Raw genomic sequence first — 15,010 nt, forward strand, 5'->3', positions numbered from 1 at the left:
ATAAATTATATCATAAAGAATACCAAAACAGTCACAAACTTCATTCACCATGATAAGGTGAGACTCGACAGGTGAAAAGGGTGTCACTTAAGGTAACACCCTCGTAAATCAATAACAAATGGTTGGTGCCTGGTTGTGGTTTAAATTACAACAGTTCCATGAATATAATTAACGTATGTATTAGCAGGAGGTACCTTGTATGAGCTTTGATCGAGGTTGGTTAACGTCATAGCATTTTAAGGATCTATTAAGTAATGGAGAGATGACATGAAGTAAAATCTTAATGATTAAGAAGTCATCTGGCTAACTTAAAATACAAACAACCGCATTTGGCTGACACATCGTCAACACCAAATCTGACCCTGGGAGTGTGTATAGGTTGCATATCCATAGGTGGACTTTGAAACACGCAAAAGTTAAGATCTTAATAAATAAGCCTAGTAAATACTTAATGATTGCCTATCTGCAATTTCATTTGCTGAAAATGTCAGTAGGTTGAAATCTAACACTAGATTGTTGGATGTTGCTTTTGTAACTATGCTTCATAGATATGACTAAAAACTGTATTTTAATTAAATTATTTGTCTAACGTGATCTGTATCAGCTAAAATTGATTTCAAACGATATTGAATTCATTTAACATATGTTCGCCATTTAACGGTATGATTAATGAGCTAAAAACAACACGCTTATTTTATGGATGCAATGCTTTATATTAGCAATTATAAGACCTAAAATGTTATGAGAATGAGCTGTTGTAGTTGCATTTAATAGTTGCTTCGATTTGAATTTCAGTTTAATAAAAGATAAGTATCAAATAAAAGATCGTAGATGAGAAATACTCTCTAAATGTTAAACAAGTCTGCAAGAACCTTCAATTAAGTGGTCGACCTCTGACAACTGATTCAAAGATTTATAAGAAAAGATGGGCTTAAGATTTAATGAATGGTTTTCTTGTGTGGAAAATATAAATATGAACTTCTCTCAAATAACATATTTTCATAAAAATCTTAACAGCCTTTGAACATGAGCGAAAACTCATATTTTCATAATATATGAGCATATCGTATTATCAGATGTCGTAAAAATTTACGATAAGCGAAGTCGTAAAATGTTAACTTCTATATCTTTCAGAATATCGCTAGATATCACAATATCTCCATAACATCTTAAGCGAGTCAGTCCGACTATCATTTGGGAAAAAACTCACAAACTTTGCCCAATGGCGAATTAATAGAAATCAGCGACAAATAACCAAAACCTGTCAGCAAAGATTTCTGATAGTAGAGCACAGTTTTTAAGTGTTCAAGCGTTATAATAATCATGACATAACAAAACAGTGTGTAAATTAGAATAACGAAACGATAGAAATCTTTACACCATCATTAAACGAGTTTAAACTTGACAAAAGGAACAATCGATAGAAATCGCAGAAATTGGAGACACAAGAGTCATCGTAATTTGCATTGTTGGAACATTGTTATTTGTATTGCATGAAATCTGGCGATCTTTTTGACATTGCCATATGCCCTAATCTGGTGCCACGTTCCGTACAACTTGCATGAATACAATCAAGAATACGTCTACTGAATACTTAAAGATACACTCTTACCCACAAATAAGATTTACCACAATTAAGACAAATGTTTTGGTATACCTAAAAGGATGAATAAATGTCGATTTTGTTCATATGGAGGATACCGAGTTTAATTTGAAAGAAAAGTGCAGAAAAACATGGTATATCAATTAATGAGGCTATAGTAGATCACAGTAAAGCTTTTAGCACTCACCAATCATTCAATAGTTTTGCGTTCTCAGTTATAAAATACACGTTTACAATATTGTTATCAGTTATTAATGTTTCCCACAAATGCATTATTTAGTATGTAGTTAAAGGTTTATCACTCAAAATTGATTAGGCTGGTTGTCCAGAACTTTATTAAAGTTAATAACGTTGTTAACGTAATCGTTGTTAACTTTCAGATCTTTACTGTTCTGAATTTTTAAGGGATTCACTAAGTGATGTGCAGTATTTATATCAAGATTTGAGACAACTGTTTCAGCTGTACTTATTTCGTTTAAATATATGAGCACATCATGAAGAAGTTCACGTTTAAAAGTTAACAATGATTTAAGTTAACAATGATTTAAGTTAACACTTATTTAAGTTAACAATGATTTCTTAAATCATGTTGTTAGCTTTAACAAAGTTCTCAACAATCGGCCCATGGTATGTATAATGCTTACATCAATGTTTCGAGCAAATTCTTTCTCGAACCCCAGAGTGAAAATGTTATGTGTGCGAGATTTATCATTATTAAACCTCTGATGAATGAGAATGAGTGAAACATGTTTATGAAAATAATTCATGCGTAAAAATGAGCATTTTATCATTCATAATAACATTGCACCCATTAAATATCAGCGTAATAAACATAAAAAACATTGTGTTTAAAAGTGCATGAATCATATATATATACATGTATATACATCATTGGTTCAATGATTCATTTTCAAATCTGCTTAAGTGCACATCCCCTTGTACTCGCATATTTCACAGCAAAGATCTGATAGTCTAAATCATTACTCTGTGCACATAAAATACTTAAAACAGTGTACCACCAGTCTGCACATATTTAGGAATAAAGGGACCTCGGTCGGAAAATAATGGGTATAGGATGCGGGATGCGCGGTGAAAATGAATCACTGTAAAATTATTTGTGCAAACCATAGGTGATAGTATCATTCAGAAATGGAGAAATACATTCTTTTGGATGTAAAACTATTTTTACTGTCATTTATTTTGTAACTGCGTGGTACTAAAAACGATGGAATGTTATTATGAAAAGTCAAGAATTTACGACGATAATTCATGCCTACATATTCGGCTAGGTAGTTAGTTCAAAGGAAACATGAAATAACCCCCCCCCCCCCCCATAAATACTCGGACATCTTATATAGAACATACGGCGTCTCGGCGTGGTTCTTAATATTTGTATATTTTCTCTTATACATGTATAAACTTACGCATTACGGACGATGGCTAGAAAAACAAATACACTGAAAATTCCATTTCGCAAAAGAGGAAAAAGGGTTTAACATAACATCTAATAAACAAACACTCATTAATGCTATGATTCAACCAAGATAGAAATCCAATGTTTAAAGCGGCACTCCCACAGATTGAACGCTTTGACAACTTTTTTATTGTCCGTCTTGGAACGAGCCAATTTATGCGAAAATGCATGGAGACCAGTGATATACGACAAAATATTAGATCGCAGAATTTTCTATTTAAGTTCAAAAATTGATGTTTTGTGCATTTGTATTAAACCGTTAGTAACGCTTTTAGATATCACTAGTTTTCAGATATGTACGCAAAAATTGTCTCATTCCAAGACAAAAAAGTCAAAACGTTAAATCTGTGAGAGTGCAGCTTTAAGTGTTTGCTACGGTCGACTTCTAAGATAATTGAGACTCGATTTGTGCTGCAATGGCTGCGCATCTCTGACTCCTCAGAAAATTAAAAGTCATTCATGTATACATAAATGATTGATATTTGATAGGAGCAGCACAATCGATGAACAATGATTTCAATGATCAGCAAAATAAAATGGCTTCGTATAAGAGATATATTGGAATTTCCTGAGTAAAGTCAGAGATGCTGGACAGTGCTTCTATCGATAGCATTAAGGTTGCGCTGTATACCAATTAAGATACCCGATCAATCAATATTTGAACTTACATGTAAAAAGCCGAGTGATGGATGGAATATTATCCATCCTCATTAAGAAATCTATAACACGAGTTTCTCATGTTTGATACATGGTTATACAGCCGTAGAATCACAGAAAACTATGAAATTACACCCCAGGTTAATACGTTTGAATTCCTAATCATAACCACAAAATATTATTAATTTTCAATTCAGTTTTCGCTCTACCTGTATTCTACATTTCTATCAAACCATTTTAATAATTCAGTTGTTACAAAACACAAAGTCAGAAATACGAAACATGTTAAAGACAGCGACAATTTGAAGTCAATAATTATTAATGTCAGACTCGATTTTATAATGAACAGAAGGTCGCGAATGAAGTTGTTGATTCATATTCTTGATATAAAATGTTCGGTTCGATTCCCAGCCTGTGCGTATCTAAGTTTGATTGATGGTCACCAAGCTGTACAAGTGGGTTTTTTACCAGCCGGAGAATGCGGTTTCCCTCTCAACGGAAGATCACGCTCTCGCGCAAAATCGTGCCAACGAGAGTGACTTAGCACAAGTAATTACATCTTCCTTCACAACCGTTGTAAAATAAATGACGTTTAAACTAGACTTAACTCAAAGAAGGCTGTTGTTTATCAATTTTAGTGCGATGCAGTCCGCCGTGGAATGATATATTAGTACTTTAATACACAAGCCATGTATAAATGATCTTTCACTAACGCTAAAGAACATAAAACAGTTGCCATGGCAACAGTAGTAATCATTGCTGTATTGGGAAATTAGTTTGTCTTAGCTAGTACGTGAAGGATCTCTTTAATAGACTCAGAGAGTGTATATATAAAAATACTCCAGCCAAAGATCAAACACTGAAGGCGCCTGGTGATTGATTTTTTAATATGTTGATTGGATTATGTTGTTTCAGCCTCATATTTGAGTCCATAAAAACGACGGCTAATGGCCATTCCCTTTGAACTTAGGGCTCTGTCGCCAGTAAATGAATGAACCCACTGCAAACTATAGAAGCGGATGGTCATAGAGGAGATGATGCCAAGATCCACACTTTTCTTTTTCTATTTTCATTAAGTACACTAAGCATGTATAGGTTTGTCTTCTTTATAATTTGTCAAAGTTATATCGATTTGTCCACTTAATAATGACGATCATTTTCTATCGACATAATAACGGCCACTTTATTATTAACGTGTTTGTCGACAAAATCTATGTTAACATATCCAGTAAACATTATTTTGACAACATGCGGTTTGTAACTTTTCAAATTGAAATTGAAATAAATAAAGTCGGACAGTCTACATGGGATGTCCGATAAACACTTCCATAGTATGGCTATAGGACATCTAAGTAAGACTCATTCATAAGGTCAATTGAAATTCCAAAGGTTCATTTATCTCAAACGGTGGCTTCAGTGGCCTGCTTTAAGTGCCAATATAACGGACTTCTTACATAAGAAAAGGATTTCAATATTTGTCCTCAGATATGACAAGTGCGGGCAATATCAGTATATTATCATTTTCAGAAGTGGGTTAAAGGTCCCATCTATTCTTCATATGGATTTCAGTAAAGGCCTGCGCTCTCGGACATATCAAATTAAACTTTATGAGCTCCATATCAAAGTGTCAAACTCGACAAATTGAAGATAAGACATGCTTGTTCAATAATAAAACGCTGATAGCATAAATCACTTCTCCTGTTCATATAGAAAGCGCCGTGTAAGGTAATAAGATTATCCCGTCTTTCATACACGCCGTATAGGCGAAAGTTTTGTTTTGACATACTCGGAGAATATTAAAATGGATGAGAAATTTCATTTGGTTTTATTGCTCAACCTAACCTCATTTATGCCAATTACATTGAAATAAATCTTGATAAGGGTGAACTAAGGAAGAATAATTAAGTCAAGTAAGAAAGTTTTAAAAACCCAGGGGGTTGTTCAGCTTTAATTTGTTTAAACACCTCTAGCATTGAAGTTAAAATGACGCAAACGAGTGTGCATATACCTCATACGTAGCACAATAGAATACATGTTCATTATTAGTATCAAATAAAAGCATTGTGTAACATGCTGGAACCTTTAGCTTGGTTTAAGTTGATGAGTTCTGGGGTGGTATTCAATATGAAACTAAAGTTAACCTTAGGGTCATACATATTTGATTTCATGCACTCTATTGGTCGGTTTAAAATGATTAGTAATCCGATTAGCTACATCGATCTTAGGTCCAATTTAAACCAATATTGAACACCAGGCCAGGGAGTGTGCTGTACCTGTTATTTTACGGTAGCAACTGCCCTCATGGAGACCTTCTGCCTTCATATGATTAAATGCATAAGACTGACAAATGAGTTTTAATTCTTGATGAAAATTATGCTATTATTATAAATACATACCAACTTGACATTTGTGGGACTTGAAACCTAACAGTACTTGACTTAATCACAATCCCTTCCATTCTTCACAGCCCGATACAATGAGCCCTTTTTACCCTTAGCCTCATGCCCTTCTTAAAATTTGGCTAGAACTCTACCGCTTAAATATCGACATGTTACATCAACACTTTTATTTTACTAAGTATGTTGTTCTTTTTCTAGAAATTGACATGACAGCTTCAATAGGCCTATCAGAATTTAGTATATCCATATTGATCTTTAAAGTGCCTTATGACATGGTACTTATTATACTTACAGAAGTATTTACGAGGGGGGAGGGGAGAAGAGTTTTGAAATGTAGTGAATTTACGACAGGAAATGCTTAAAATGCCTTTCTGAACATCTACCGCTCCCCTCACATGGGTCAATTTTTCACCACAGGGGTTAGATTTTATCCTCTTGAGCCCAATTTCCAGTTATTTTCATGGGCTCTCAAGTAGAGCAATCAGGAACCCGTGTGGGCTTAAAAACTTGGGCTTACGACGATTAGAAATGTGACAAATTTCACTCGGTAGGTAATAAACGTCGCACCCCGGCCACTTCAAAACAGGAGCATGTTTACTTCTTGTTGTCACACGGGCATAACATTGCGATAAAACACTTTAATGAAGAGCGAATAAATGACTAAGTATTTTATGACTGGTTATGACACAACGTCGTTGAGATGGCATACCGTCAATAATATTCCTGTATTTGATTTTCATAAATCTAAAAATGTTTATATGAATGGCATTCTGACATTAATTGAAAAAGACATATTTATTTAGCGCATATTGAGACCAATGTTATCATTCCTTTTAACATTGATTTTACAAAAACATTTTTCTTTTCTGATTATATCAGGAAACATCTATATAGGCGCCTTCTACATTGACATATTCTTTAAAAAATCTGGCAGGGTCCCCCGAATATAGAAGCTGAAGTTTCATTTGAGATCGTATTAAGTTATGGCTACTTCTGTTAGCAGAAAAAAACCCGGCCAGGCCCGGGTGCCTGTTTAATTGTAAAGTACCGCAAAAATACAATATAGTCCTCAGTGTTGGAACCAATGTCTCCATACTAGCCAGCGCGCATGCGCGAACCGCTGAATAACCTACTTCATAATTCCAATGACTCTTTATACGTGGAACTATGGCGGTCGTTTTCGTCAGAAGCTTTTTTAAATAATTAAATCAGAATTCATCCAGCGATCCCATTGACATATTAAACTCTTGACCTATTATCTCTAAGGAACCTTAAGGGCTCAATATTTGATACATCGATCCGAAATTCATTCAACTTTAAGAGTATTTTGCCGCTCAAAGTTTCTCTGTTTCATTGTGTGAAAGTGTCAGAAGCTTTTTAAAGCAATAATAGGATTACGATAAGAGAGTCGGTCATAAGTCCACTGTATATTTGTCTATCCTTTGTTAAAGGTGATCCAGGCTTATGTGAACACTTTGAGAAAGTGTCCATCAGTCATTGTATTAAACTGGCTTAAGATACTGGTGGACCATGGTCGTAATGTCGACTTTAGTTCCCTATGCGTGGCGATCTTTCAAGTCTGTTTATTTATTCCTATGATCCGATAACCCCCATTATACGCGATAACATCTATTTGTAGGCTGGCAGAAAATTATGATAACAATAATTAATTCGATCTGTACAGCCCAAATGTATTACATCATTAATAACAACAAGAATGTCAAGTCTAATCAGCAATCACGATAACATGTAACACAAGAAATTTGTCGTGTATTTGCAAATTTCAGAATTATCTGTTTTTAATACCTGGCCAATTATTTATCCCTTTTTGCCTGAAGTGTGGCCATTCTGACATTTTATACAATACTAGACTAAATAAAACAACACAATTTCTCCTTCTTCTGTGTGACTGTTAATTTGAGAAATCAAAATACTGTTGAAATAGTCAGAATTATCACCAATCTAATAAAAACAAGTCTAGTTTACAAAGATATCATCTATCTAAGAAAACAAACGTCTATGGAATTTTGTTGTGTTGTTATCAAGTCATTTTCTTTTACTTCGTGTATATCTCTGATTTGTTGAAATATCATTAAAAAAAATTAACGCTGCCAAGTTTTCGCGGAAGTTATTTGAGTTCAGGAGTGTCTGAAATTTGTGTTACTTTTAGAATTTATAGCAGGGATTGAACATAATAAACAGATGGCTTTCATACAGAGACTTTAACTTGTTATTCCAGTAAATAATGGTAAAATGTTGCCTCAGAAAAGTCGGATTTCAATGAAATTAAAGAATGAAATATAATAGAATTATATTCTTCATGAAATTAAAAGTTATGTAGTTGAATATATCATTATTATGGTGCTTTATTTGATTAAATTCAAGTCTACTTAATAATACAAATAAAATTAAAGTTAATGGAATTCTAATCTTCATGAAATTAAAGTTTTGTAGTTGGATATATTTTTATTATGGTTCTTTATTTGATTATAAAGTGCATATGTCATTATACAGTTTTGGGATCATTTGAATGTTAAATTAAAAAACTAAGGGATTTATAGCGTTGGAGTAGCATTATAAATATCATGATTACAAACAGTTTTTTTTTTGTTTCTAAAGACTTTAGTATCATATTTCTATTTCTAAGCCTCATAAATGTCTTTTTGAAAACTAAGCATATTTTGAGACGATATATTCGTTAAAACTTAAACCCGAATGGATTACATAAACAGTGAAACTCCATTTAAAGAGTTTGGAGAGGTACTCGAGTTTGATTAATTTAATTCCTAAGACATTTCGCTGAACGACAAAAAATCATTTCAAGGGCTTGGAAACTCCCGTAATCTCTGTGACAATACCAATTAAATTTAGAATTCGATGACAAATATTCAAGAAAATCTAAAATTTCAGCTTTATTCGTATCGATTTCTTCCTACGTTTCCAATTTTACCAAATTTCTGGCAAAACTGGGTTCTCCTTCGGAAAGCCACTACGTGTTTTTTCTCCACCCTGACAGTAATAAGAAAATACTGCAACACTGCACGTCTTTGTGTCGTATTTTCTACGGAAAGCAATGGGCGTGGAAGACACAAAAGACGTCTGCGAGGTCGAAATCAGCACAATCAGCGTATTTAGGAGATATTTGGAAGCTTTGTCTCCCAGGAAGATGACTGTAAACCTGTCACAAAGCTCGATTAGAATTCAGCGCAAACTCCCCGTTCCTTGTACGCTATTGATTCCGCACGAAGTGCTCATTATTTTAGCTGAGAAAACAAGAATTCAACCACGAAAATAAATTGCAGCCGACAATAAACACGATTTGGGATTAAACCATTTTTGTCATAATTGTATAATAATTCAGATATATTTACTTTAGCCTCCTGCAATATATCATTGTCCAGAGAACATGCTAGTATTATATTTTTCCATTAGCCAATTGGAGTACTAAAATAACTGAATCAACTAAATACTTCATACATAATTAAAACGCCTGAATAAAATAAAATTACCATTTATAGTAACAATATATATATAGCATATGTATAATGCACATTTTACAAATTCCAGAGACCACAAAACCGACCTTGCCATAATAGTTCGTTGTTTGATAATAATTACTCCGTTATTTGACAATTATTACTCATCCAAGTATTTCAATGTTATCAATTGGGAAAAGGTACCGCAGATCCTTGAAAAAACCTTGAAAATAATAATTTGGAACTATTGGGCATTTCCCCTATAAGTGCAGAACTTTAGGCCGTGCTATGACCAAATACATAATTCACACATTTCTCACATCATGACAATTTATTTGGGAAGAGATTTGTTCCGAGATTTGTTCTCATAGATGGGGCGAAATATCGGGTTCTGTATAAACCACGGAACACGAAACGTCCAGAGGGAAAACCCGGTATTTCGTAGTGTTGATAAATTTGAAGTATATGTGTCTCTCTTGGGTGGATATGATTATCTATAGGCGATGGCTATAATGTGTTTAGACATGACAGTATTATGTTCCATTTGGAGATCTTGAATAACTGTCTGATTCGGCAATAAAGAACAATTTCAGGAACGCAGTCATGTATCTTGATTTTGGTCATAATATACAACGCATAGTGCCAAAAGTGCGCACCTATATCACGTGACTAGGAGCATTGTGGGTATTTATTGCAAACACTCAAAAATATTCCTTTCTTAAATTCCGAAACTCAAGAATTATATAATATAAATATATCTAAACTATATTTTTGTAGAGCTGGCCCCAATTTCTCGAAAATTTTTAAGCTTAACAGGCTTAAGTAGCTTATTTCGATTAGCCGAAATACAAACTGCAATCGAATTTGGATAAATGAAAAATGGTTTATTGTAATTATCATCAACATTATTTCTATCAAAAGTATAAGAACTCTGACTTCAATAAGTTAATGTTATGCAAATTATTGAAAAACAAAAATAGTGAGCTTAGCTTAATCCTGTTATAAGGGACTTAAGAAGTTACGGGAAATTGGGCCCAGGCATAATGTATGGAATAAATATTGACTCCAATGTCTGAGGGCATAAACTATTTTCCACATAATATTTTATGATCCGTGATAATATCGTATCATAAAAGGAGGAAAATATTGTAATAGATTCCGAGAGGCTTCTAGAACTGTAAGACAATACGCCAGACAATAGACATTCGAGGGGTGGGAGCGTTAATGTTCTAAGTGGAATTAAAGAAAGAGGCACATAGAAGCGTTTTGCTTTCATCCTTCTATTTTCACATTAACGTGCGTAGTATGAATTAATGAAAATTTACATGTGCAGTTTCTTTAGAGAATTTAATGTTCTTATATACACTGACTCTTATGAACTTATTTTAAACTTAACTTGTCTCCAAGAACTGTTTTGAACCTTTGTCAAAATAAAACGAAATATATATACAGTTATGTACACATTATATACATGTTGAAAATAGTTAATTTTGTTTCAATCTGTTTGCATTTCGCAAAATCTTTGGATGGATGTTTCCTACATATCAACACCGTTGTGTATCAAATCAATGAGGCTGTGAACAATTCCTAGCAATTATTCAGCTGTTTCCAAACATGATGACAAAATGAATTAAATTTGAAATAAATGTTGTCTCTCAACTTTTTCCCGAAGGATTTAACCATGAATTTGTCTTAAATTTTGAAATACATTGGCAATTTGTTACAAAGCTTGTAAAATACTGAAAACTGCTGATGCAGTATTTTTAAATGTTTTAGAATCAAAGAAATCAATTATTAAAATAATGCTGATTCTATGTTTTTCAATAAGATTTTTTTAAACTGTCAAAATATGACATATTGAAAAATGCTTAAGGAGTGTTTGATTTTTTTTAAAACTTATCAAATTTAATAAAACATATGTTTGTTTAATCCGTTAAACCATTAAGAATAAATAATTTGAAAACTGCCAATGTCATATTGTTTTTAGGAATATAACGTTTTAATTTACAAAATAAATTATGTTTACGCAAATGTTACATAATTTATTCTAATGCATGTGTAAATATACAAAACGCAAAATCCCGTATACGACATGCACAGTGCTTGAAATATAATTTATTGGAGGGTCGGTAATTCGAAAAACGTCGAAACAATATTTTATTGGAGGCCATTTGTCAAACGGGGTGTCGGGTATTTTGTTTGAAACTAGCGCTGATTTACAACATATCTTGTCAATGTGACATAAACGGAATCTTTGAACTCTGATGTTCCCATGATTACAACGCGATTATATACAACTAGATTTATTACAATTTTCATCTTTTTTTGTTTATTTCAATATTTATGATATTACCGAATTTGATTACTAAGTACCCATCTCTCGTCCTCAAGTAATAAAGTTATTAGAGCATAATTATTATACTAAGCTGTCAATTTTTGTGAGAATTCAGGACACCATACCTACGATTTTAGTAATAAAGTGCATATGCAAATGATGTTTTAAGTATTAATTAGCAGTGATTGATTATGTTGTGCGATATGTAATTGTATCTGTAATTCAAACATGTTTCTGTATTGTCCATACAAGTTAATTGTGGAACGTACATATTTAAAACAAACATAACTATAATAACAAACTATAATAACAAACTATATTGATGATGATGATGATGATGATGATGATGATGATGATGATGATGATGATGATGATGGTGGTGGTGGTGGTGGTGGTGGTGATGATGATGATGTTGTCGACGACGACGATGATGATTTAATAATGCATATTATCATAACTCACCCAAATCCAAGGCTGCTGTTGTTGCAGGTAAATCCACAATAATCAGCACCACCAAAACCAGCACAACCTTCCACGTTGTCATTTTGTCCATGTTTATTGTTATCACAGTCGCTTGTAGATCAAAATAAATATCAAAGATCGCTTAATGGTAAAATGACGTTTAGATTCGCTTTGTACTTAAATTTACCCATATTTTACTCCAATCATCTCAAAATTAAACATTACATCTAAAAGTACGGCTTCTAATATCTGAGTCGAAATTGGGATCTAATTCACTTTAACGTTTTAACACACAACGCACTAAGTCATGAAGATGTTATCATTTTAATTATCCGTCCACAATATTTTCCTTTTATTACAGAAAACTTCTAGTCTCAATAATCAAGAGTGTAGTTTATAAAAATCCAAACAACAATAGATACTCATGCACTCGCCATTTCGTGTCCCCAAGGTAACGCTTTTTCATGTATTTGTTCAGAAACCTCATTTATTATTAATTGCAAGTACTCCTGTGTTGCTATATAAATCACAAAACACAAATATAGATTTAAACTTAGACACATTCAACCACATTCACTTAAAAGTTCCATTCACTTAATGTTTGTGGTATTCCGCCTGGTTCAAACATAAAGATAAATAATTAAAGTCACTACAAAAGTTGTTATTTTTAAACTCCCTCTTATTACAGCACACAAAAAAATCCAAAATCAGTTCACGGTGTTCGCCTATAGCATATAACTGTATTTGTATACTTAATCCAATTTCATAACAAATAATTTTTACTTTTACATTTTTTTTTTCAAAAAAATAATCGAATATACCCGGTTTATCAATGTTTATAAATCGAGCGCATCCTTCCTCTTTCAACGGCGAGTATCGAGTGGTTGTTTCCTACACTAGCTGTCATTATGGCTTGATGGGCGAGTACATTTTATCTAAAGGGGAGGAGCGTCTGCTGTATCGGATTTTTAACCAAGTTCACTGCCTTCCTCTGTACTAGCCGCCCCTTGATTAAATTGGTATCGACCAAAAGTCTCCGAGAAGCGCTATTGTGAGAATTTTTCTTGGCTTTATATTTTATCGAAGAGACTCGGTAAATTTATTATTTCCCCAATACAAAAGATTTTGTTTATAATTTATGCCAATGTTTTGTAATAATGTCGCCTTTAAAATGAGATTTTTGAAGCATTAACAAAATGCAAATTATACACTAAACTAATGATGCACATCAAAGGAAATAATGATATGTAATATATTCTTATGTAATTAAAATTGAATAAAGTTTCTAAGCTAGAGTCATTAAGACGTATTGCAAAGTATCGTATTTGCATAACGATATCTGATAATGTTAAATGCATATATATACGCTATTAAATTATCCTCAAATAGTAATATTCTTTTCCTCCGATATCTGACAAATATAATCTAGATATTTTGTAACATTTCGTCAAAACATGACAAAATAAGAAAACAATCACAGCTGACCTGTGACACGTCATGACCTCATTTGCATATCGGAATAATTATCGATAAGATTTTAATGATTTGCATCTCATTTGCATATAATTAACAGTGAGGTGCTAGCCAGTGGAATTCATTAGTCCCATGATGTGCGTTAAGTTGCAATTTTGAGATATTGCATCACAATGAAATTGACTGCCTTTGTTAAATAAGTTGATTTCTTTGTCTGATAAGCGTTCTTAAGTTATGAACTTAGAAGAATTATACATCTACATGTACGTTTCTTATTGTGGGTGGAAAAAGGAGACAGGAAAAATATCTCCAGACAGCATATCCCCCCCCCCCCGCGACACACCGAGATTTGGACAAAAATCCCCTATGTGATACTTAACTTGTATTGCCATTTCCGAAGTTTGTATAAAGTCTACAAAATGGAAAATTTAACAACTTTAAATAAATCAAGCTTATTAAAAGGGGAAAATCGTCTGCCTTTGCCATAATATGGGGGTGGGGGTGTTATTGTCCGAGGGGGTTGATCTCGACCTACACTAGGAGATTTAAAACATTTTCAGGATGTGATTACCCAGCAGTTTTCAGCAATATTCACTGGAATCCATGTATAGTGTATATTGCAATCATACTACCCACAATTATCTTTAATTGTATTAACACACAGTGTTTCAATTAAAACAAAATCTGTTTTAAGACGTATCATGGTATTATAGACGCAAGTTCACATCAACTATTTTGTAAACCGCAAACGAAAGCTTTGTTATCAGTATAAATTTTATCTGCCATTTTTTGTTCTGAAACGCATTTAAGAGAGAAACATAGAAAAACAATACGTGATTCTAATTCGAGCCAACGGGGTTCGACTGTAGCTGACCACAGAAACAAATTAAGTGCATGTCAAGTAAAGCAGGGACAGAAACATTCAAGACACCATATGTTACCAAGGTTGGGCTGACAATTTTAGCCACTGACAGGTCAAACAAACGTACATTTCTACTACATGTATATTGTACCATGTACAAACAGCTGGCGTTTTAAACACACAGTCAAAACCCACTATGTCGAAGTCGTTAGGACCAAGGGAAATACTTCGAAATAACGATCATTCGATATAACCGAAATACAAAACGT

General features: G+C 33.2%; 1 protein-coding gene across 3 annotated transcripts in view; it reads right to left on the reverse strand.

Moving 5' to 3' along the window:
- LOC128224096 (discoidin domain-containing receptor 2-like) overlaps positions 1-13,281 on the reverse strand; it is an 83,984-nt gene extending 70,703 nt beyond the window's left edge. For all 3 annotated transcript variants that reach the window (XM_052933757.1, XM_052933756.1, XM_052933755.1), the window contains exon 1: positions 12,407-13,281. In XM_052933757.1, coding sequence (XP_052789717.1) covers positions 12,407-12,497 — 91 coding nt within the window. In that variant the 5' untranslated portion in view covers positions 12,498-13,281. The remainder of the gene's footprint in view (positions 1-12,406) is intronic.
- Positions 13,282-15,010: the final 1,729 nt, after the last annotated feature.

This window comes from Mya arenaria, chromosome 17, assembly GCF_026914265.1.
Source record: "Mya arenaria isolate MELC-2E11 chromosome 17, ASM2691426v1".
Classification (NCBI taxonomy): Eukaryota; Metazoa; Mollusca; class Bivalvia; order Myida; family Myidae; genus Mya; species Mya arenaria.